The sequence below is a fragment of the Monodon monoceros genome, unplaced genomic scaffold, assembly GCF_005190385.1.
Source record: "Monodon monoceros isolate NGI ecotype Baffin Bay Population unplaced genomic scaffold, NGI_Narwhal_1 Super_Scaffold_7, whole genome shotgun sequence".
NCBI lineage: Eukaryota > Metazoa > Chordata > Mammalia > Artiodactyla > Monodontidae > Monodon > Monodon monoceros.
In genome coordinates this window covers 91,676,939-91,700,315 of record NW_021703784.1, presented here as the reverse complement: position 1 = coordinate 91,700,315, position 23,377 = coordinate 91,676,939, and the positions used below count along the sequence as shown (strand labels likewise).

Below are 23,377 nucleotides of genomic sequence, written 5' to 3'. Positions count from 1 at the left end.
TATTTTATTGAATGCATATCATTAACTGGAGATCAATATTTTGCAGTTCCTTTTTTCTTATGAGATAAAATTTATGTACAATAAGATGCACATATTTTGTACTTTTTCTTTAAATTAGGGAATAACAGTAGCTTTGGCAGGTGAGGGGGGAAAAGTAATGGCAGAAGGAGCAAAAAATAATGATTTTCCCTTTATACAAAAATTATAGGTCCCATGTACTCATATAAACACCTAAAGAAAAAAAATTAACAAATTAGAAAACAAAAATACAATAGAATTAACAAAAGTAATAGTTCATTGTGAAAAACTAGTAAAATTGATAAAACCAATACAAGACTGTTCATGACAAAAACAAAAGCAGAGAGAGCAAAAGTTACCACTATTAGGAGTGAAAAGGGGATATTACTACATAGAGAGAAAAGAATGTAGTACTGATACATGTAAATGTAAATGAACCCTAAAACATGAAGCTGACCAAAATAACCCAGACACAAAAGTGAACAGCTATATGATTCCTTTGGGAAACTTTATGCATGGAGCTAGAAATCAGAGTGGTGGCTGCCTGTAGGAGATTGGGAGACTTACATAAGAGCTTGAAGGAACTTTCTGCAGTAATAGAACTGTTCCACATCATGACGGGGATAGGATATTAGTTACACAGATGTATGTATATATGTCAAGGACATTGAATCTTACAGTTAAGACCTGCCCAATTCACTGTAGGTAAACTTTACTTCAGTTTTTAAAAATTAATTGAATGCAGTGTTTTAGCAGAAGCTCAAAAGACATCTGAGACCAGTACTAGACCTAGATGGTATCTGTAACTCTCCTAGGTACTTTCTCTAAATAGAATTTTTAAGTTTATTTCTTTTTTTACTGTATACAGCTTTCATGTGGTTTTAAAAACAAAAAGCATTAAAACAAACCCAGGAGAACCATAAAAGTGAAAGAAAGAGTAAAAATTCTCACTTCTGTCCTTGTTTCCCATCCTCCCAGTTTCCCTACCCCATAGGCAACTACTATTCTCAGTTTCTTTTGAACTCTTTTTCAGACTCTTTATGGGAAAACAATGCCCTAAATTTTGACATAGGGTGATGGAGTCTGAGAAAACATGGTGTCAAACATTAAATATCCTGTTGAGAGTCTTGAAGCCTTAGAACTATTGTTAGAAATATTCACATCAGAACTGGAGGTTCTATTTGACCAGGTCTTCGACCAAACTGGGGTTGTCATGACTTTTCAAAGCACAATTTCCAGAGGAAGAAAAAAACAACTACAACAAAGAGGCATTAACTAAAATACTAGTCAACAATATGGCAGGAGATGAAAATAAAGGAGTGAGAGTTAAGTGTTCTAAGGTCATTTCCATGTTCAGGAGGAGAATAAAGAAAATGATAAAGTGAATGTTAATAAATGAAGAGTATCTGGCAAAATAAATACTCATTTCCAGACATACAAAGAACTACTACAAATCTGAGGCTTAAACAAATATTTTTTAAATGAATGAAATAAAATGAAAAGGAGGCAACAGAAAAACATACTCTCTTTTCTGTGTCTGGAAGTGGTTGGTGAGGAGGTGATGTTTGGAGCTTCTGTAGCCATATTGAGACAATGAGGAAATAAGCTTGAAGGGGAAAAGCCAACCCACTAAGGATGGCAGAGTGGACAGATGAATAGAACCTGGGTTCCCCTGGATGGGCAGAAGATTGAGGTAAGGCCTGCTGGCCTCCTATGGCAGGAGAGAAATGAATGCTGAGGAAGAAAGGGTGTCTATCCTGCTAATACCCTGTAGGTGTCTACTACAAGGACCATGTAACCTGGAGCTGCCTGGAAGCCATCTTGCCACCATCTGAATGGAGCATGTCTGAAAATGAAGCCACACAGAGGAAAGAGAAGAAAAGAGAAGGAGAGAACACAAAATCTGATGGCTGTAGTAACTGGCAGAGCAGAAAGGTGAGCAGAGAAGATGTGAGGTGGGTGTAGGATATGTCCAGTCCATGCTCCAGAAAGGGAGACATATGGAACACAGCCATTCAGCAGAGCACAAGCCAGCTCTACTCAAACCAATGAGCTCAGTTCAGATCCAGATTCCTAGTTTAGTCAGCCTCTGCTAGGAAACCTGCTTGGATTCCCTCTAAGGGAGAGCTAGGAGTCATCCTTCTGAAAATTCTAAATGGAATTCATCACGTGGGTCCTTCACAGGGGACCCTCAACAACAGTGGCAGCGTCACAACAGAGGTCTCTGGAGAGGACGTGTAGGGCCGTCAACGTGGCCATTCTGTTCTGACCTCCTGAAAAGCGGCAGGCATCCCAGTACAGCAAATCCTGGCATCAACGTATCCTGGAAGTGGGAGTAGAAACGAGTGCTACTTAGCCAACGATGTTGAAAAATAATGAAAGGTGAAACGATGACAGCATGAAGCCTGGTTCTCAGGACTGGAAAAGTCAAAGAATCCTTCGGGACTGTGGTTTGGCGGAGTGGAAAGATTGTGAACCAAACCAACCTGAACTTGAATCCTGGCCCTGACACTTTTTAGCTATGTAACTTCAGAAACATCATTTCATCTGTTTGAGACTCAGTTTCCTCATCTCTAAAATGAGGGCTAATATTGCCAGCTTCCCACGGTGGTTAGAGTTAGAAACGATGCATGTAAATTACCTAGCACAGTGTCCGGCACGTACAAGGTATTCAAGAAAAGACAGGGAGGAAGGAGGAATGAATGAAAGGCAGAAAGAGGAAGACAAATCCTAAGCCATAGAGCATGGTTTATAGAAAGTAAACGCTGATTTCACCAACATGCTCTAAACAGAAGAACAGAGGAAGATAGCTTTTCCAAACAGCAGTGTCGGCACCTGAGAAGGGTCCTCAGCCCACAGCTTTAAGGCTGGTTCAGAAAGCTCCTTGGAGCTCTGAACTAAAGCACCCCTGGGGAAGGGGTGAGCGGCCCTTTGATGCTTAAGGTGGAAAGGCCAGCCTGGGTCAGAGCTTGTCCCCATAGCAGCCTCTGTTCAGGGCCCCATCATCTCCCAGCACAGTCACGGCTAGGTCGCTCTGGTTCAAGACCAGCAGTAAAGGCAGTTCCTTCCCAGGAAGAAGAGTATCCTGGAGATAGAGTCGCCCCTCCTGACTCCTGCCGGGGACCCGTTCACCTCGGCCCACGCGGGGGCTGGTCCCATGTCCCAGGTCCCAGGTGTGCTGTAGGCCCACACATCCTATGTGCAGGGAGAGTAATCTGAACATACAGAATTAATTCCTTTCTCCTTGTAGAAATCATCACTCTTCTTTCTTTTGGGGGCAATCGCTCTCTCAACGTGTGTTGCTCCTTTGACTTGTTTCCCTGGCAACAAAGACAGAAGAATGCAGGCAGCAACAAAAGCGGGTACAGGTAGTTTGTTTTCATGTCCTGGGGGGCTGAGGGCTGTGGGGAGGAGCAGTCACGACTCCCCCTGTTCCGTAAATGACTCACAGCAGAGGCTTCTAGTTTTTTTCCCGGTTTTGTTTAATAGCCAGGGAGGGGAATGGACCACGACTTAAGGCGTGTCTCGCTGCCACCGGGAGAGCAAGGAGCAGTTCTTCTTCAAGGGCAAGGCCAAGAAGGGTATCTGCCTGCCAAATGGCTCATCCACCATCAGTCTTCACAGGGGCTGCCAGGCCCTGTGGCCACAAGACAGCGACCAGCTCACCTGTGCGGACCCCTCGGCTCCTAGGTCTAGCAGGAAGGGGCGTCTTCTGCCACCTGGGATTTGCCCTCAAGCACCCGCCGGACCCTCTGCATCCCTGGGATGTGAGAAGGGGAAGTGAGGGTCAGCACGGATGCTGGGTGGGTGGGGACGAGCAAGCTCTGGCTGCTGGGGCCACAGGTGAGGCCAGAAGAGGGAGGGCAGAATGAAGGACGCAGTTAGGAGGTGGACCGCTTACCCAGGCGAAGCCGGTGGGTCTTGTCAGAGAAAACCAAGCGGAACCAGCCAGGCTCTTTGCACTCGAAGGCTTGGCCAAAGGACAGCAGCACCTTGTTATCCAAAAAGCGGCGCCAGAGCAGCTTCTCCTCCTCAAAGGTGGCCGCGGGCAGGTACTGGGAGGGTGAAGGGCACTCAGGATGCAGAATGAGAGCCCCTGCCCTTGCCTGCTGGAGGGAGCTTTAACACTGCCCCCACCACCTGCATTTCCACCTGCATTACCTTCCTCAAGTCGACCCAGATGAAGAAGCCGGCCCCACGGCTCACGAAGGGGATCCCCAGGGCCCGGAGCTCTTCCGAGACATAGGTGTGAGCAGCCTTGAGCCGGGCGTGGTTTTCCGGCAGGTACACTTGATTGATCCAGTCTGTTTGGGTGAAAGAGAAGCCAGAAGATAAACCTCGCCGTCAACCCTCCGCTCTGGCCTGAGAGTCTAAATGCTGAAAAGAAAAAGGCCATGAGCTGCCAAAGCTGGGTGAGCCCCTCCTGTAGCTGGTTGGGGGCAATGGGAATATTCAGTGAAAAGCACCTTAAATCCAGATCCTTGGCCCTGAGGGCTCCAGGGCCTGCATGACGTTCTCAGGAGCCCAGACACAAAGTCCCTCAGGACTCAGACCCTCACCAGAGGTGTACCCACTTACATAGTGACACTTCTGAGTCACCCAGGTGGAAGCTCAGATCACAGTGTGGCCACTGACTAGGCGTGAGGCCTTGGGCAACTTCACCTCCTTGATCCCCATTGTTTTAACTGACCTTTGTTTTCAGTGTCCAGTTCGATGAATTTTAACACATGCATAGATTTGTGTAACCCCCATGACAGGCAGGATACTGAATGGTTCCCTCACCCCGAAGAACACCCTTGTGCTATCTGTTTGAAGTCACAACACCCCCTTCCCTGCAATCGCTGGTCTGTTCTCCATCACTGTAGTTTTGCCTTTTCCAGAATGTCACATAAGTAGAATCATACAGTAATGTAATCTTTTGAGACTGGTTTCCTTCACTCAGCACAATGCCTCTGAGATGGGTCTGTGTCCTCATGGCTTTTATTGCAGTGTAGTATTCCAGTGTGTGGGTGAACCACAGTCTGTTTCTCCATTCATTTGTGGAAGGACATTTGGGTTGTTTCCAGTTTGGGGTGATTATGAATAAAGCAGCTATAAACATTCATGGAGAGGTTTTTGTGTGACCATAAGGGCAAATATCTAGGAGTAGGATTTCTGGGCCATTTGGTAAGTGTGTGTTGAATTTTATAAGCAACTGCTCAGTTGTTTTCCAAAGTGGCTGTTCCATCTTAACATTCCCACTGGCAGTGTGAGAGTTCCAGCTGCTCTACATCCTCAGGAACACATGATACTATCGCGATCTTTTAAAATTTAGCTATTATAGCAGGTGTCTAGTACCCGGTCCTGATTTTCCTCATCTATAAAATAATGGGGAAAATGCAGAAACACCTGCTTCCTAGGATTCTGGGGAGGGACAAATGAGATTGAGAGCATCTTGCGGGGCTCAATGAATGGTGGCAATTACAGGTAACCTTTGCTATCTAAACTCAGTATCTGAACCCAGGAACAGAATAGACCTGCACAGAAAGAGACACTTCCATTGTAACAATCTTCCCTTAGTAGCTTCTGCTCCTTTTCAAGTGCTCACAGCTAATAATAATGAGTTCATACTAAGTGCCTATTGTATGCCCGGTGCTATTCTAATTGAATGACAAATTACACCAACCCTACAAGACAGGTACCATTATGATTCCTGTTTTGCAGAAGAGGAAACTGAGGCTCAGGGAGGTGAAGGAATAGACCACATAGCCGGGACGTGACCGAGTAGGATATGAACGTAGTTTGGGCTCAGAGCTGGCACTCTCAAACACCACCCTAAATTCATCTCTTGGGAGAAGCACCCATGACCCCTGGCCAGTCCCAGTCTAACTACAACCCTCCCCCATCCTCAGGTGGCCAGGCCCAGGCAGTCACCACGGTCCCGGAGCAGCTGTGCCATCTGATACTGGACCAAGCCACTGAGGCCGTGATAGCGGCAGAGGGAGGATACCGCAGTGGCCACGTCCTGGTTTTCTGTGTACAGCGTGCCAAAGCGGAGCCCAGACATCCCGAAGTCCTGAAGGAGAAAGGCACTGTGGGAGGTAGCCATCCCTCCCAGAGGAAGCCGGTTCCACCCACCTCTCTGCCCTCTCACCTCCCCCTGACACCCCCAAGGCCAGCCAGGAACCCACCTTGCTGGTCGCCCACATCACGTGGGTCCTCTGGGGGTCAGGCAGCCTGCGGAGAGCACAGGGTGGGAACAGAGGCAACGCAGACCCGTCGGAGTTCACATGTTTGGTTGCACAAATGAGGAGACAGATGAGTCTGGTTTCATCTCTTTAATCACCAATTCCTACACATCCTTTAGAGCAGGGGTCAGCCAGCTACAGCCTGCTGCCTGTTCTTGTAAATGAACCTCTAAGGGGCACAGCCACGCTCTCCCACCTGCGTACTGCCCATGGCTGATTTTTTTTTTTTTTTTTTTTTGCAGTACGCGGGCCTCTCACTGTTGTGGCCTCTTCCGTTGCGGAGCAACAGGCTCCGGACGTGCAGGCTCAGCGGCCATGGCTCACGGGCACAGCCACTCTGCAGCATGTGGGATCTTCCCGGACCGGGGCACGAACCCGTGTCCCCTGCATCGGCAGGCGGACTCTCAACCACTGCGCCACCAGGGAAGCCCCCATGGCTGATTTTATGCTACAATGGCAGAGCTGAGTGAGTGACCATATGACCTGTAAAGCTTAACATATTTGCCATCTGATCCAAAAATATTTGCCAGCCCCTGATGTAGAGCATAGTTCAAGCATCACTTCCTCAAGCGGACCTTCTCTGACCCCCTCCCAGTAGACCAGGCCAATTGGGTACCCCAAGCAGATCCTCTGTTGGCTCTCCAGACGTCTGCTTTTCAATAATCAAATGATTAGCTGTGTATCTAGTTGCTAAAAGTTTTGGGGGGTTTTTTTGATGTTTTTTTTTTTCCAGCTAGAAAGACAAGTTCCACATAAGAAGGGTCTATATCTTTCTTGTTCACTGATGTATCTCCAGCACAGCATAGTGTGGCCCACAGGAAGTGACAAATCCCTATTTCCCTGAGTCTCACTCTCCTAATCCATAAGCAAAGGGGAGGAACAACCTACGTGCCATCCACCTGGCAGAGCTTTGCGAGGACTGGCTGAGCAGAGCAAAGGAAAGTGTTCAGGAACCACTGACTGAAACCACCCACCCTGGCCAGGCAGGATAATCACCACTTGCACGAGTTATCTCACAACAAGAGGTCCTGCTAAGGAATATGGTGCTGACAAGCTACCGCCAGCCCGAAGACTTTAGGAGGGGCCAAAAGGAGGGAGGAGATGCCGGCCCATAATATGTTCTTCCAACCTCCCAGAAACCCTCGCACGGGAAACCATCTTGACTGAGAGATGCGCACACCGCCAGGAAGGGCCTTAAATTGGACCAAGTATGGGCACAAGCAAGATGATGGACCAGAGACAACCTGGAAAGCTAACCCCATTGCCTTAAAACCTGAGACTACAAGCCACGTGGCAGAGCAGTTCCCCAGGGTTCCCTTACCCTCCTGCTCTCCACCCAGGTGCCCCTTCCCAATAAAGTCTCTTGCTTTGTCAGTATGTGTGTCTCCTCAGACAATTCATTTCGGAGTGTTAGACAAGAGCCCACTCTCGGGCCCTGGAAGGGGTCCCCCTTCCGGTAACAAAAGGACTCAGCAGCGCTGAAAGATCTGAACGAGTATCAGGAACTGTCAGAATCCCTAAATGACAGATGTGCAGATTTTACAGATGATCCGATCCAACTGTTTCCAAAGGTGTTCTGGCCACACATTCTTGACTCAAACTAAATCTAATGAAAAAGCTCCGATAGCTGGAAGGGCTTGGCACATGCAGGGGGCCCCAGAAGTATCTGCTGAATGAATGAGTGAATGAATGAAAATGGAGCCACTCTGGAGATGAGGGAAACAGCAGAGGAGGCCCATTTCCCACCCTCCCAACCTTCCCTCAAGGAATCCTAAGACCACTCCTTGGAGCTTTCAGAACCACCACAGAACAATCTGAAAACCACTGATTGGCCCAGCCTCCCTTCTTCTCATTAGGGGACCTGAGGACAGTCGGATTAGCTGGGAGGAAGAGGAGCTGTCCTGGGTGGGCGGAGGGGCGCGGGACTGGCAGAGTCAGCTCACCTTTCCAGGCTCAGGACACTGTGGTACCCAACCGACTCCTCAAACACGGACAGCATGTAGACCTCATCCACCATCACGTGCAGCTCATGCCTGGAGGGCAGGTCGTGGGGAGGAGAGAGCTTGGCTGGTAGGCCAAATGCATCCCCCAGGGTGGGATGGCAGTGAATCAGAAATCCAGAAGGACCACGGTCTAGCCCAGGGTTACCAAACTTGTTTTTTCCAGGAACACCCTTCTTTTGTCTATTTCTTTCAAACAAACGAGAAGCCGCACACACACAAGGCAGATGACAGTGGGGATTCTGAAGCAATGTGGGGGGACGGGGGAGGCGGAGCCCTCGGGCACCTCCAGCCACAGTTAAGTACAGGCGGACCCAGATTCACGGCTGGCCCCGCCCCTCACTCTAAGCCTCAGCCAATGGGATAATGACAGTATCTGTGCCTAATAGGGTCGTTGGGAGGATTACAGGAGCTGGAGCATGTAGGGTGCTTAGCGGGGGGGGCCTGGCCCCTAGAGCGGGCAATAACCGCAGCTGCTGTTATAAAAAGGAAGAGAGAAGTAGCATCCCACCAAGCCCTACCCCCTGACTCCACTGCCAGGAAGGGCCAAAGCAGGTAGAAACCCACAGTGGGGTAAAGGGGGTAACAGGACCTGCACCAAAGCTCACATCGGAACCCTGATCCGTCACACGCTTTACGGGGTGAGCGTGGGGTGCCTCACCTCTTGGCGAACTTCAGGTACTCCTGCAGCTCTCCTGGGGAATAGACATCACCCAGAGGGTTCTGGGGGTTGATGAGGATGAGGCCTTTGACCTTCACACCCTGAAACCATCAGTGGGACAGGAGACCCTCAGCTCCTCCCCAAGGCCACACGGTCCCACTGGGCCGGATCCCAGCGAAATGTGTTCACCACCCAACACGAAACGAATAAGGGCAAAGAATTATATCTGCAGCATCGTATCAGCTATAAAAGAGAACAAATGCAGAGAACAAAGCTCAGACAGAAATATGCCCAAACGCCAGTAGAAGCTGCCTTTGTTGGTAGAATTATGGGTGGTGGTTTGTACTTTTAAAATTCCCACGGTGGCATATATGGATTTTATGACCGAGGTTAAAAAAAAAAACAGATTGATAGATTTCTGAAAAGTGGACTGGACAGGAACCACTGGAGGGCTGCTGGCCTACGCCTTTCTTCGGGAGGCCTCAGATCCCCTCAGAGTGAGGGGGACCACCTCCCCAAATCACCAGAGAGACTGCTGAACCAGACTTCTAAGCTCCATGCTTGACCCGCTGAGTCAGAATCGGGAGAAGTGAGGGGTAGTTGTTTTTTTTTTTTGCGATACGCGGGCCTCTCACTGTTGCGGCCCCTCCCGTTGCAGAGCACAGGCTCCGGACGCGCAGGCCCAGCGGCCATGGCTCACGGGCCCAGCCGCTCCGCGGCATGTGGGATCTTCCCGGACCGGGGCACGAACCCGTGTCCCCTGCATGGGCAGGCGGACTCTCAACCACTGCGCCCCCAGGGCAGCCCGGGGGGGTGGTATTTTTAATCAAGCTCTCTAGTTGATTCTCTGTACACTGAGAGTCTCAGAGTCTTTCTCTAGCAGGAAGCCCTCCATGGGCAGGCTCCCGCTTGACCCCCAGAACGGTTCCATGCTACCACCCTACCCCCCGTCCCCATCACAGAGTGCCACCACTACTCCCAGGAGATCAGCCACAGGAAGGGGGTCCATGCCCTGCTCAGGCCCCCCTGCCTTCCAGCCTTGGGTTTAATTTGATCCCCAGACCTCAGAATTAGCTCCTTCCAGCGCCATCTCGAGCTTCTCCACTGTGAGCTGGAAGGGGCGTGTCTCCAGCCCAGTGACCTGGAAGAAGATCCACAAAAGCCAGCAGCCAAATTCAGGGACCCTCCCCCCAGACCTGGACGCTGGGGCCACCAGCCAAATTCAGTGACCCTCCCCCCAGACCTGGACTCTGGGGCCTCCAGCCAAATTCAGTGACCCCCCCCCCAGACCTGGACGCTGGGGCCTCTCCTACCCCTGTCATCTCCAGCCTCCTCTTAGAACAATCTCAGAAAAACACAGGGGGGTCACTCCTCTCTCACTGCCACCCACCCCATCACATCAGGGACACCCTCACAGCTCCTAGGATTGGGGAAGAGCCCCCTGAGGTCCACTGATTGGGGTCCGTGGGCTTCCATGTTGAGGTCTGCTCTGCCCCGTTCTCACCCGACCATTCCGGTGTGGTCTCCCTGGGCTGCCCTTGGCTTTTGCATCGACCCCAGGGATCTCAGAGGTGGAAGATCGGGTGTCCCCAGGGCACCTAGGCAAGGGCAGCCATGGCCAACAGAAGGCTCCACTCTCCTTTCAGCCATAACCCCAGAGGCCTCGGCATGGACTTCCTCTCATTTCTACCCTCAAATTCAGACAGAGGAACATCTCGGCCTACAGGAAGGCCCAGGTCCAACCTGGGGTCCCAGGAACTCTTACCTCACTGTCCAGATAGACACAGACCAGTCGGACGTTGCCATAGAGATACACATGCTGCGTGATGGCTCCGTAGTAAGGGGCAGGGATCAGGAAAGCCTCTGGGGGCAGGAGTGGGCCAGGGCCCGTCACCCTCTGGCCGGAACACCCAGACCCCCGTCCACTGACCCCACGCCTCTCCAAGCCTTCAGTGTGCTTGGGGAACATCTGGGGAACACGCTCCCTCTCTCACTTCCCAAAACCTTTTCTAAAGCTGGGATCCACTGAGTCCCTTTTCTAATAATTAGTAGCTGCCATTTATCGGGCACTTAATATGTATGGGGATCTGTGCTAAATATTTATTTTTTTAATCTCATTTGACCCTCACAATCACTCTGTGGAGTGAGTCCTATTATTATCCTCACTTTACCGATGAGGAAACTGAAGCTTAGATCCCTCGGAAGCACACGACATGCTGGGTTACTGCAAGCACAGACTTGGAACAGGAGTCGAAGCTGCAGGGTGATGATCTGGGTGTGACAAATGGGAAAACCTGACAAGACACGGAACTGCCCAGAGACAGAATGTGCTGCTTCTGGAGGACTGAATACTCCCCCGCTGGGGGCACTAAAGCCAAAGGCTGACACCGCTCGGTGGGGAGGGGGTGTCATGAAGAAGACTCCCGCTGTGGACACAGGGGTTGATGAGATGACGCCCAAGGTCCGCTCTAAGGCAGAGGTAAAGGTGCTCCTCCAGCTCTGAAGGGGGTGCATCAGTCAAGCTGCTCCCTTCCCAGCTTTCCCTTCAGCACAACCCCACCCCCGCCTCGCATCTCTGGAAGGGGCAGACTTTGCCCTACATGTTCCCTCCCCCGGCCACAGGGATTGGGCCAGAGGTAGACAAATGACCCCAGGAGCCAATGCACTGGCTGGCCAGACACCCATCACGTTCTCTCTGTCTCAGGACTTTGCTCCAAGCAGCACAGATCCTTGTGAGACGAGAACATGCACTTGAATGCGAAGGTCCTGTGGAGTCAGAGCTGAGCCAGCAACCTGGGCCAAACAGAGCTGAGCAAGGTCCAGAGAGAGGCCTGCATAGGAAGCGGGGGAGGGGGACTGCACACGCCACTGAGAGACAGAGAGTGTGACGCTAATTCTACTCTTGATGGTTCTAGAACGGGTAGGAAATTGCCTATTACATCCTTGTGATGAATCTTCCTTTCAAGGTTCAAAACTTGGTTATTATGTCTCTCTGTGTTATTTTAACAAGTAACTTAACCCCTGGGCCTTAATCTCCTCATCTGTTAAATGGGAATAAGCACAGAACCTACCTCATCGGGGTTAGAGTGAGGATTAAATGACAGACTATGCCTAGCCTTAGGCCAGCGCCTGAAACGTAGTATGTGGTCAACAAATGTTACTAAATTATGATTATTAATTAAGCTAATATGAGTGGGTCTCTGTTCCTGGCAACCAACAGCCCCTGACCATGACTATGGTCAATATGTCCTTGATTTGACCATGGCTCTTGCAGCAAGCACTGCTGGCTAGATACTCAACAGCCATTCCAATTTTCTTCCTTGCTAAGAGAGCACCAGACTTTTCAGCTATGACCAGCAATAAGTCCAAGGAAGGTGCACCTTCCCCCAGCCCTGGGGGATGAAGCAAGTTTGGTTTAAGCCAACCAGGGTTCTCTTCCCCTTCGCCAGGGACTGCTTTGGGAATGGGTTTGTGAGTCCGTCCTGGCCAGAAAGATGCAAGGGGAGCCCTGCGGGGACTCTTCCAGGAAAGAGTAGCCCCATTTCCTCCCTCCCAGTAAAAAAGAGACAGGCACAGCACAGCCTCCCTCTCTTCCTGCTTTAGGACATGCTGTCATGTGAGGTCGTCACAGAGAAATGGCCCAGAACCCTGGCATCACCTTGACTTCCCCTGGAACTGCCAACCCCTGGCGTCTTGTCAGGCCCCTTAGTTAAGCCCCCTGTGGTCTAACAGTCTATTATGGCAAAAGCACCCTGATGCAGGCCTCGAGGACAGGCAGCTAGGGACACTGCAGGCACAGGGCAGCCCCTGGTACTGAATGGGCTGCAGTCTACTTACCCCCCACCTCACACAGTACTGTGGCCAGAGCGGAGAAGAGAGAGGCACAGCCATTCAGAACCACGACCTGAGGGTGACACATCCATGGGACAAAGATGAATCTGTCCCAGGAGGGTGCAAGGGCCTGCAGCCTCTAACCCAGGAGGGCACAGAGGGAGGGCCGGGTCACAGAGGGAGGGCCAGGTCATACCCGCAGGCCCCTCCTGACTAACAGCCAAGTCCATTTGTGTGGCTTATTCGTGGGGACCCTGTTCTAGATCAACTGAGCAAGGACGAGGGAGCTGGTCACTCAGAGTCCTGCCCGAAGGTGTGGAGGCAAAGAGGGGCCACAGAACAAAGCGGGGCAGAAATTATACCCAAACTCTAAATATCTAGGATGAGGGGAAAGAAGGGAGGGGGTCTTCCTAATTCCAAATCAAAACTAAGTGACCCTACTTACCCCTGGCCAGCTAAAAGTTGGGGAGGGGGCAGAAGATCAGGAAGGAGCAGGGGAGGGGGCTACTCACGTTCTCTGGTTTAAGGGGTGCGGGGCTCCTGCAGTAGAAAGACAGGAACCTGGCCACTTCCTCCCGGAGGCTGGAGATCAGACAGACAGATGGGCAGTGCTTGTCAGAGGGGCTCCGACCCCAAGTCCATCCCAAAGCTCCCCTGGTGAATCTTCAGGCAGCTGCCATTACCCTTCTCTGCTTCCCACGATGGGAATACGATCAGTATTTGTTTCCACTCCTTGGTACCCACCTCCCTCCTCGGTCCCAACACTACCCGCATGCGTCGAAACTTCCATTCCAGTAGTTCTAGGACACCTGACCCCACCTAAGCAGCAGACTGCAGGAATATCAAAAAGTGACACTCTCCATACAGATCTAGCTAATAGTAATAGTAATAATAGCACACTAATATAATAAAATATATAATATAATGTAGGATAATATAATTATTATTATAACAATAACTATTATCATAGTTATTGCTAATATTTACAAGCATTTACCTTATGCAGGTGTTATTTAGAGAATATTCCTCATTTACTCTTCATAAAACCCCTATGACACAACTACTATTATTATTATCCCCATTTTACAGACAAAAAAACTGAGGCTTGAAGGAGTTAGGTTACGTGCTGGTTAGTGGCAGAGTCCACACTCAAGCCCAGTGGTCAGACTCTAGGGCCACCATCCTAATTATTATAAGAGCACATGCTTGGAATTACTCTTGGAATCAAGTCCAGCTCCAGCACTAAATCCTTAGGACAGCATCTGGGCCCTAGCAAGTGCTCAATAAATATAAAATCTTATTAGTTTTACTTACTATTTCCCATCTTACCAGCAGAAGGCCCCAACCATCTCCTCCTAAGCTGATTCTGGCTCCTCTAAAGCTACTGAGAAATTGGAGACAAGGCTCCTGGCCTGAAGGCCCTCTCCACTCCTCAGACTCAAGAGAAACCAAGCCAGGGAGCCGCTGAGCGGGGGTGGGATGGGCAGGAGGCACTAGTTCCCTGCAGATGCTCCAGGAGACCCCATGACTGCCAGCTCTCCAGGACTAGGCCCTCAGCCTAGGGCAGGCTTTCTCAACCCACCACTATTGATGTTTCGGGCCAGATCATTCTTTCCTGTGGAGGGGCCTGTCCTGGGCACTGTAGGAGGTTTAGCAGCTTCCCTTGCCTCTACCCAAGAAAAGCCAGGAGCAACCCCCTCCCAGTTACGACAACCAAAAATGTCTCCAGACATTGCCACATGTCTCCTGGGGAAGGAAACCGCCCTGGGGTTGAGAACCACTGGCCTACAGGTGCTACTTACAACAGATGTCCCCTCCAGTCAGGGTACTGCAGCAGGGACGGCTCCACCCGCAGCATGTCGCTCTGACTCAGCTGGGGACAGACAGGGGAGAGCAGGGCTGAGGAACGCACAGACTCATGGTGAGGGCCAGCCCTGCCACCTGCATCCACGCAGCACCAGGGCTTCTAAAGCCAAGGGCTTGGTCTGCTTATCAGAGAAACTGAGACAGGGGCAGCCCAGGGGCAGCATTCTCATGCCCATTTTGCAGATGAGGAAACTGAGGCTTAAAAATGTCGGGTGTGGGACTTCCCTGGCGGTCCAGTGTTTAAGACTGTGCACTTCCACTGCAGGCGGCCCAGGTTCAATCCCTGGTCAGGGAACTATGATCCCGCGAGCCGCACGGCACGACCAAAAAAAAAAAAAAGTCAGGTGGCTCAGCCAACATCACAGCACCGGCAAGCGGCGAAGCTAAGACAAACCAGAATTTTTGACTCCTAGTCCAGTGCTCTTTATACAACACCGCCAACCAAAAAAACCAGAGGGGTGGATTTGCAGAGGCAGCGATAGGAGACCGCGCACCTCAGCTCCTCCAACGGGGTGACAGAAGAGGTCCCAGAACTAGGTGCCCTACCTCGGTCTTGGCTCTAAGTCATGGAGGGACTCAGGCCACTGTCTTCCTGCAGGCTCAGCTCAACCTCACACTTTGGAAAATGTGGCCATTTCCAGACCATCCCCACCCTGCCTGGGTGCTGGGTTAGTGACTCCCAGGGCATCACACCCACAAAATCGAGGAAAGGCAGAAGCCTTGGGCGGCAGGACCAAAAGGAAGAAAGGGAATGAGCCACGTGTCTATAACCCCAGCCTCTTCCATTTCTCCTTCGTCCTTGAGCACTGCACTGTCCGATACAGAGGCCTCTGGCCACATGTGGCTCTTATGTGTGACTCTCCTGAATTGAGACACTGGATTCTGAAGACTTATATGAAAGAAGTATGTAAACCACCTCATTAATAATTTTTTATATTGATTACATGTTGAAATAGCCATATTTTAGATACAATGGGCTAAATAAAATACATGATGAAAATGAATTTTACCAGTTTCTTTGTACTTATTTAATAGAAAAATATTATATACGTGGCTCACAGTTTATTTCTACTGGATGGCGCTGAGCTGCCTTAGAGTGGGGAGCTGGCTTTGGGTAGAACAGGCTTTTCAAGCCCACTCCCTACACCCCTCTCCCCTTGCAGCTTAGATGTTTCCCTTTGGAAATATGTTCCTTTGGGTTAAGTATCACTCTCTCCACAGTTCCAAACTCTAACTCTTAGGCCTCGAGAGACACATTCATCAGATAGCCCCAGCAGTTTACTAGAGATGGCTCACACCAGCTCAAGAAATCTGATTATTTTCTCTATCTGTGAGTTGGCAGGCAGAGGGAAGGGGGAGGGGCAATATAAGGGTAGGGGATTAAGAGGTCCAAACTACTGGGTATAAAATTAGCTACAAGGATATACTGTACAACACGGGGAATATAGCCAATATTTGATAATAACTATAAATGGAGTATAACCTTTAAAAATTGTGAATCACTCTACTGTATACCTGTAACTTTTATAATACTGTACAGCAATTATACTTCAATTAAAAAAATAAATAAAAGAAAGAAATCTGATTTCAGGAATTTTGCAAACTGTACCATTTTCAAAAATTACATTATATAAACTATACATATAAATTATGTAAGTCAGTTACTGTAAAAATAAAGGTAAAAAGTGCTCAAACAATATTGCTCCTGTCTATGTTACTCCACTTTGCTCTCATCTGTGCTCTGGAGGTTCTTTCCGTCCATGTGTCTGCATGGTGGGACTACCACGTGATGGTGCCCCTGCACCTCTCTTCCCAGCTCTGCATGCAGTGATGTCACGGCAATAGCCTGATATCGGCCACAGTGGGGGCATTTACACTATGGGAATCGGAAAAGCTACCGATCAGGGGCCCCTTTCTCCCAGGGCCAGTTGTTAAATACTGACCACCCAGCACCGAGTATCTCCCCCTGAGAGCAGGGACCCAGCCAGCAGGAGGAACTGAGGAGGGAAAGAGCCAGAAGAAGTGAAGAAAGAGGATCACAGTGGGGAAGTGACTCTCCCAAGATGGCAGAGAAAGTGGTCCCCGGGGCCGCTGAAGCAAGCAGCAGGCTCTCTGGGGCAAGTGTTCCAAGGAATCCCAGAGAAGACAGCCCCTTGCAGCTGGGGATGCCACCCAGAGGTGCACCAGGACTTACCCGCCTGGACAGCAGGTCAAAGCAGAGTTTGTTCTCACTGGTGCCCAAGTTAATGATGCCCTGGAGGTAAGAGGTACAGAGCCATGTGAGCACAGCAGAGTGTGCCATCAGAAGGCCCCGGGGGGGGCGCACCAAGGCAGCAAAGCGAAGCTCTCTGCAATCCCGCCCTTCCCACCACCCCTCCTGGCCTTTGCTCAAGCCATGCCCTCCACATGGCTCCCTGATCCTATCTTCCCATTTCTAAAGCTCTGTGCAAATGCCATCTCCTCCAGGAAGCCTTCCTCAAAATCCCACCTGCAAGGGATCTTTTCTTCTTCTGGATCCCAAAGCACTTTATCTGTCCCCCTTTACGGCACTAGTCAGTTTCTGTCCCAGGTCACAGGGTCTGATGTACAGGCTTTATCTCCCCCACTAGATGGGAAGTCCCTGAAGGCTGGTTACATGCCCAAGACACCGCTGTATCTCTCAAGAGCCTCAGTTTACAGGACGAAAGAATGTACACAGTAAACTGGTGCTCTGGCAGGAACGGGAACAAGGGTCAATGTACCACAAGAAGAGGCCCTGTCAGCCCCATGGAGAAGACCACGTGGTGAGGAACCAAGGCCTGCCAACAACCATGTGAGTGAGCTTGGAAGTGGATCATCTCCCCACCCCACCAAGCTTTCAAATGAGACTACAGCCCCAGCTTCACTGCAACTTCCCAGGAGATCTTTAGCCTGAAGCACCACCCGGATTCCTGAATTCCAGAAACTGTGAGCTGTTTGTTTTAAGCTGCTAAGACCTGAAGTCCTTTGTTACACAGCAAGAGATAACTAATACAATCCCTCACTTTTTTCAGGTCTCTGCTTCAATGTCACCATATTAAAGTGACCTTCTATGACCACCTCCCATAAAATAGTAATATCCCCAGCCCACCCCACCAGTCTCTATCCTATTACCCTGCTTTATTTTTCCCTACAAGACTTATCCCAACATATTATATATATATATGTCTGTCTCCCATACTAGACTATAAACTCCATGAGGGCAGGAACTTTATTTTTGTTCACGGCTGTAACCCTGGTATATAGAACAGTGCCAGCACCTGGTACATGCTCAACAAATAAAGATTATTAAAGGGTTATTCGTGACAGCTCTCTACCCTCTGAAGGTATTACTGGTAATAAGTTATAATAATTGGGGCAGGTAACATTAATAATAATAGCAACTACCATTTATTGAATGCTCTATGTGGAAGCACCGTGCTAGTAACCTACATACCTGATCTCATTTAATTGTGACAGTTCTATAGAGGAGGTATTACTATCCCATTATAGAGATGAACTGAGGTTCAAAGACATTAAGTAATTAGCTCAAGAATACACAACCCAAAAGTGAAACAGTTGCAACCTGAACCCTAGTTCTGTCCCAGATCTAAAATTGGATAGTCAATGGGCTGTGGATCAGAATCCATATAAGAGCACACTCCATGGTTCTTGAATTCCTCCCTCACAAATCAAGGTTCCCTTAATTATAAATGGGCCATTTTCTGATTCAGGTAATATACAGGGGCCTCTCTGAGCAACATAAGACACCCCCTTGGGAGTCAAAGGGGCATAACTCCAACATGACAATAGCAAGCTGTGTGCTGCCCTGTTGGTCAAGGTGGGGTACCCGCCCCCCACCCCCCGTGCTCTCTTGTGTCCCAGTGGGAAGAGGGCCTTCACTCACACTGGGGTTCTCATCCTCATACTCATCCATGTGGTAGGTCCTGTAGCCCTCCTCTGCTGAATCCCAGAACCATTTAATGATGCTGCCTCTAGAGGACAGGTAGGGGCTGTCGGAGGAGAACATGGCAGTGGGATCACCCACTCCATAGAGCTTCAGCGGCTTCTGGTCTGGTTTTCCAGAGCCTTCTCTTTCCAGACCATCCCCATGGTTACTGTGCAGGCCCTGTGTGGAGACTGAACCCGGAGAGGTGGTAGGTGTCCCGGAGTCCTTCTGAGGGAGTATGAACATCTGCAGAAAGACAAAAGCACTCAGTGCCTGATCTGATCAAGGGCTTTCCTAGCACCAAGCAACAAAAATGAACTGGGAGTCACGGGGCCCTCCCTCTTCTCTATCTGTCCCTTCCTTCAAGTTTATATACTCATCACTTCCTGTGTCCCTTACTAGTTGTAACCATGTGCGCAATCGCTTCAAGGCATCAACTCTGCTAAGGATCTACAGACAGGGGCTGTACTTGCTACTTTTCTACAACTTTAATAAATGGCTGCTTCAGCTTGTTTTACTTTTGTGGAAGTTTTGCATTCTGCAGCCTAAAGAGTCACCAGCTTCTTTTTCCATTCTTGCCGACGTCAATTTCAAAAAGCCAAGTTAAAATTCTCTGACTTAAAGTAGAAAGAGCCTGGAGTCCAGGGGTCTTGCGGTGACTGTTGCGAATAGAAGTAAAGGATAAAATGAGATTATCTGGTTGTTTCGAGGCGATGATGGGTGGGGCCTGAGAAGAAGCAAGTGGGGTTCCCACAAGTGCAAGTGCACGACCCTGAGCAGAGCCCAAGGCCCCACCCCCGCTCCCTCCCGAAGTGGGGGAGGCGTGGCCGCTGGGAGGGGCTGGTCGCATGCTGCGTTCAGATGTGAACTCCTCCACTGTCTAAGCCGGCGTCCTCGCGGGCACACTGGGTGTAGCCGAAACTACCTCATAGGGTAGCAGTGAGGACATAAATATATGTTAGTGTAAATGGCTTAGAACAAATCCTGGCTCATGGACAAACTTCAGTAAAATATGTTATTATAACTCCTCACCGCTTTCCCCAGTCCTGATGCACAAGCCCCAAACACCAAATGATGGGGGACCAACCAGCGGCCCAGAAACCCAGGGGCTCCTCGGTTAAATTTTGCTCCACTAAGTCTTTTCTGGGGTCTCCCCCAACTGACTGGGCTCTCCCCAGCCTCACCTCGCCCCCCCTCATCCTATGCCTGGGCCCTCGGCAGGTCAGAGGGGCTGAGGCGGGGTGGAGGTGGGGGCCGGCCGGGCCCCGGCTCCGCGCGCGCCGTGCGGGAGCGAAGGGCGGGCTCGGGGTGTCCAGCGGGGCGGCGGCGAGTCCAGAGCCCGAAACCCGCGCGGCCGGGCCTCGGAAATCCACGAGAGGGCGGACAGGGCGGAAGGCAGAGCGCAAGACCCCTGCAGAGCGGCGGGCGCCTCGCGGGCGCCGGCTCCCGGTCTCCGGGAGGAGGAAGTCTAAGTCTGGCCGAGGGCTTCGAGACGGAAGGGCCGGGACTTCTGCAGCGAGGCCTCGAGCCCGGGCAAGGGAGACCCCGCGGGCCCCCTGTTCTGCAAAGCGTGGATTGCACCTACTTGCGGAGCTGGAGGAGCCGCCGCCGGCACTCAGGCACGCGCAGTCTGTGTCCGAATCCTCGCCCGGACTCGCTCTCCGCCGCTGTGCGCAGGGCACCCGGGCCCAGGCACTCGCACTCGGGACCGTCCACGCCGGGTCGGGCTTCCCAGAAGGTTCCGGGCACGGTTCGTCAACTTGCGCCCTAGGCCGCAGGACGCCCGGGTGTGGCCTGCGCGCAGGGAGCGCACACTCTGCAGCACCGTGGGGCGGGGAGGGGAAGCCGCGGAAGGGGAGGGGGCCCAGGGCCAGAGCTCCGCCTGGAAGGGACGGGCCGCCCGCTGCCACCTCCGCTCTCTGCGGCCTCAGCGCCCTGGCGGCCTTCCCGCCCCGGTCTCCCCGCCCCTGGCACACGGGGGCCCCTCCCTCTGCCCCCCGGCCTTAGTGTCCCCATTTACAGGCAGAGTCACCGAGGTTACTGGACAAATGTATGCCTGGTTGCGGCCCATGGAAAAGGCTTTCCGGACTTACATTAATTCCGATTAAGGGCATCCTGAAAACATCCTTCCCCTATGAAAGCTTTTGACCTGAGTTTGTAATTTCTCCTCTTTTCGTTCTGCAGAACATCTGGTGAACTCTGCCTGGGACCCTGCACTTTGGCAAGGTCCCAGGCCCGCGCCGAGCCTTTGAGTAGGAAAAGTTTCCTTTTCTCCATGAAAAGCAATGAGCAGGATCCATCAGTACAGATCTGGCTGGGAAGACTTGGCTGTCTCCGGATCACTCTACTTCTTGTCTTCGCTTTGGCCTTGCCACTAACATTGTGACCTTGAGCAGCTCTCAAGACTTTTTGTTCCTCTATGTAAAATAAGCCAGTTCTCTCCATTTAAGTCATATCATTCTGTTTAATTCAGGTAAGTAGTCTTATTGAATGCCTCTGTCATGCAAGATCTCTGCAAAGTGCTGGGATACAGTGATGGCAAAACAAACAGCGGGCCTGCATGGTTGACTGGGAAGGCAGACATACAAATGTGCTAACTAATAAGAAAGATTACTGGGTGCCTGGGAAGCATGCGGCAGGGAGATTTAACACCACTGCCCCCTTCCCTGACACACACACACATGCATTGGCCCCATACAGGAAGCCTTACACAGACATTCATTCACCCTAAACACTTAGGAAGTGAAGCTTGAGTCCTAGTTAGCTAGCTGGAGTGTGGGGTGTTGGAAGCAGAAGAAAGCCTTTGATAGAGCCTTGAAGGTTACAGTCCGTGTGGAACATTAATGAACTGCAACAAGCCTAATACCGACCCCCGGAGCTTGCAGGGTTCAGGAGAAAGGTTGGAGATACGATCAGGGATCAGGTCATGAATCTTAATAAACCCTGTTAAGGACTGTGAACTTCTCACTGAGGGCAATGGATATATATTGTAATCTCTAGAGCAAACACTTTTTTTAAAAAAGTCAAAAGGTATAATTAAGAATAAATGGGATACCAAATAATGCCTGATTAATTCAAAAGGCATGCAGAAAGGAAAAAATGAACAAAGAGCATACAGCACAAATAGAAGACAAATAGCAAGATAATTGACTTAAGTACAGCCATATCAATGATTACATTAAATTAATGACCAAAGACCAGTTAAAAGATCATCAGACTGGATAAAATGGTAAGATTAAGAATATGATGTTTCGGCTTCCCTGGTGGCGCAGTGGTTGGGAGTCCACCTACCGATGCAGGGGACGCGGGTTCGTGCCCTGGTCCGGGAGGATCCCACATGCTGCGGAGTAGCTGGGCCCGTGAGCCATGGCCGCTGAGCTTGCGCGTCCGGAGCCTGTGCTCCGCAACGGGAGAGGCCACAACAGTGAGAGGCCCGCGTACTGCAAAAAAAAAAAAAAAATCTGACAAAAATTGAACACTCATTCATGGTAAATCTCTCAGCAAACTAGGAATTGTAGGAAATTCTTCTATCTAGTAAAGGCAGTATGAAAAATACGTGCAGTACTTAAGAAAGAGAGACAGAACTCAGTCCTGCTAAGATTGAGAACAAGGCAAGAATATCCTCTCTTACTTCTTTTATTCAATTTTATACTTGAGGTTCTAGGCCATGCAATTAGAACAGAAAAATGAGAGACATAAATATTGAAAAGAAAGAAGGAAAATCATCTTTATTCGCAGGCAACATGATTGTGTACATTGAACATTCAATGAAATCCCCCTCCAAAACAACTAGGACTAATAAGTGAATTTAGCAAGGTCTCAAGATACTGTCAGGAGGTGGTTCTTCCCAGGTCTCTCATGTTTCTGCCTGTCTTGCAAACCCAAGTGACTGACCAAAGCCATTGGTGGGTGCTAACAGCTCTTCCATCATCTATAAAATGGTGGTAGTCCCCACTCTGCCTATTTCACAGCATTGGTGCTCAGACTAAAGCTCAGATGTACAAAGGCTTTGCAGAGAAATGCACAGGAGGTATGATTTGAACAGCTGGAAACACTAGAGATGAAAATGGAAGACCTCAGGCTTATCACCAGAGATTCACTTTAAAAGCCTTTCGAAAAGGCAAGAATGGAAAGAACTCATACTTGGAGTTATGCCCCCATCCTGCCACTTAGACTTTCGTGTATAAGGTGGGCGTGATTGTGAAAGGATCCTGTGGGACGTTGCACCCAACACCTAGAAAATGCTCCGCCAATTAGGCATCACGGTTTCCCTTCCTTTCTGATCTGCCCCAGAAGTGTTCTTCACATATAACCTGCCTTAGAATTTAAAAACTAAATTTAATTTTTAAAAATAAATTATTTATTTTTGGCTGCGTTGGGTCTTCGTTGCAGTGTGCGGGCTTCTCAGTGTGGTGGCTTCTCTTGTTGCAGAGCATGGGCTGTAGGCACGTGGGCTTCAGTAGTTGTGGCACATGGGCTCAGTAGTTGTGGCTCCTGGGCTCTAGAGCGCAGGCTCAGTAGTTGTGATGCACGGGCTTAGTTGCTCCGCGGCATGTGGGATATTCCCAGACCAGGGCTTGAACCCGTGTCCCCTGCATTGGCAGGCGGATTCTTAACCACTGCCCCACAAAAGAAGTCCTAAATTTAATTTTTAATTAAATTTTAATTAGGTGTAATCAAAAATTTAAAAATCATCTAGCTCTCAAAAGGTGATATGAAGCATGTGAGTAAGAAACAAAACAGGCCTGGAATTTACAAGAATATGGAAGTTATTTGATATCAAATATAAAAGTAAACCCATCTAAATAGGGATCCAGAGAGCTCCCTT

The 23,377-nt window shown here is 50.0% G+C and overlaps 1 protein-coding gene across 5 annotated transcripts; it reads right to left on the bottom strand.

Moving 5' to 3' along the window:
• Window positions 1-21,913, bottom strand: ACCS (1-aminocyclopropane-1-carboxylate synthase homolog (inactive)). Of its 5 annotated transcripts, none has more exons than XR_003791527.1 (17): window positions 19,734-19,948; window positions 18,508-18,795; window positions 16,798-16,857; window positions 14,540-14,610; window positions 13,250-13,319; window positions 12,744-12,810; window positions 10,672-10,769; window positions 9,970-10,047; window positions 8,907-9,007; window positions 8,189-8,278; window positions 6,189-6,234; window positions 5,932-6,073; window positions 4,180-4,322; window positions 3,920-4,073; window positions 3,685-3,778; window positions 3,244-3,338; window positions 1-2,341 (listed from the first exon to the last, which is right to left on the bottom strand). XR_003791527.1 is itself a non-coding variant. In XM_029208908.1 (17 exons), the coding sequence occupies exons 4-17, from the start codon at window positions 18,793-18,795 to the stop codon at window positions 3,711-3,713; spliced, it is 1,476 nt and encodes a 491-aa protein (XP_029064741.1). In that variant the 5' UTR covers window positions 20,135-20,431; window positions 20,643-21,117; window positions 21,841-21,913; the 3' UTR covers window positions 3,387-3,710. The 5 variants fall into 5 exon arrangements, 4 of the variants coding, with proteins under 4 accessions (XP_029064740.1, XP_029064741.1, XP_029064739.1 ...); XM_029208908.1 differs by lacking the exons at window positions 1-2,341; window positions 3,244-3,338; window positions 19,734-19,948 and adding exons at window positions 20,135-20,431; window positions 20,643-21,117; window positions 21,841-21,913 and having other exon boundaries at window positions 3,387-3,778; XM_029208907.1 differs by having other exon boundaries at window positions 1-3,338.
• Window positions 21,914-23,377: the final 1,464 nt, after the last annotated feature.

Bases quoted from the DNA above. Each gene is read 5' to 3' on its own strand.
- ACCS (XM_029208907.1), bottom strand. The intron at 10,770-12,743 runs GTAAGTAGACTG...TCCTGCCCCCAG, and splicing joins AGTACTGTGTGAGGTGGGGG to AGGCTTTCCTGATCCCTGCC. The intron at 3,779-3,919 runs GTAAGCGGTCCA...CTCACATCCCAG, and splicing joins GACCCACCGGCTTCGCCTGG to GGATGCAGAGGGTCCGGCGG.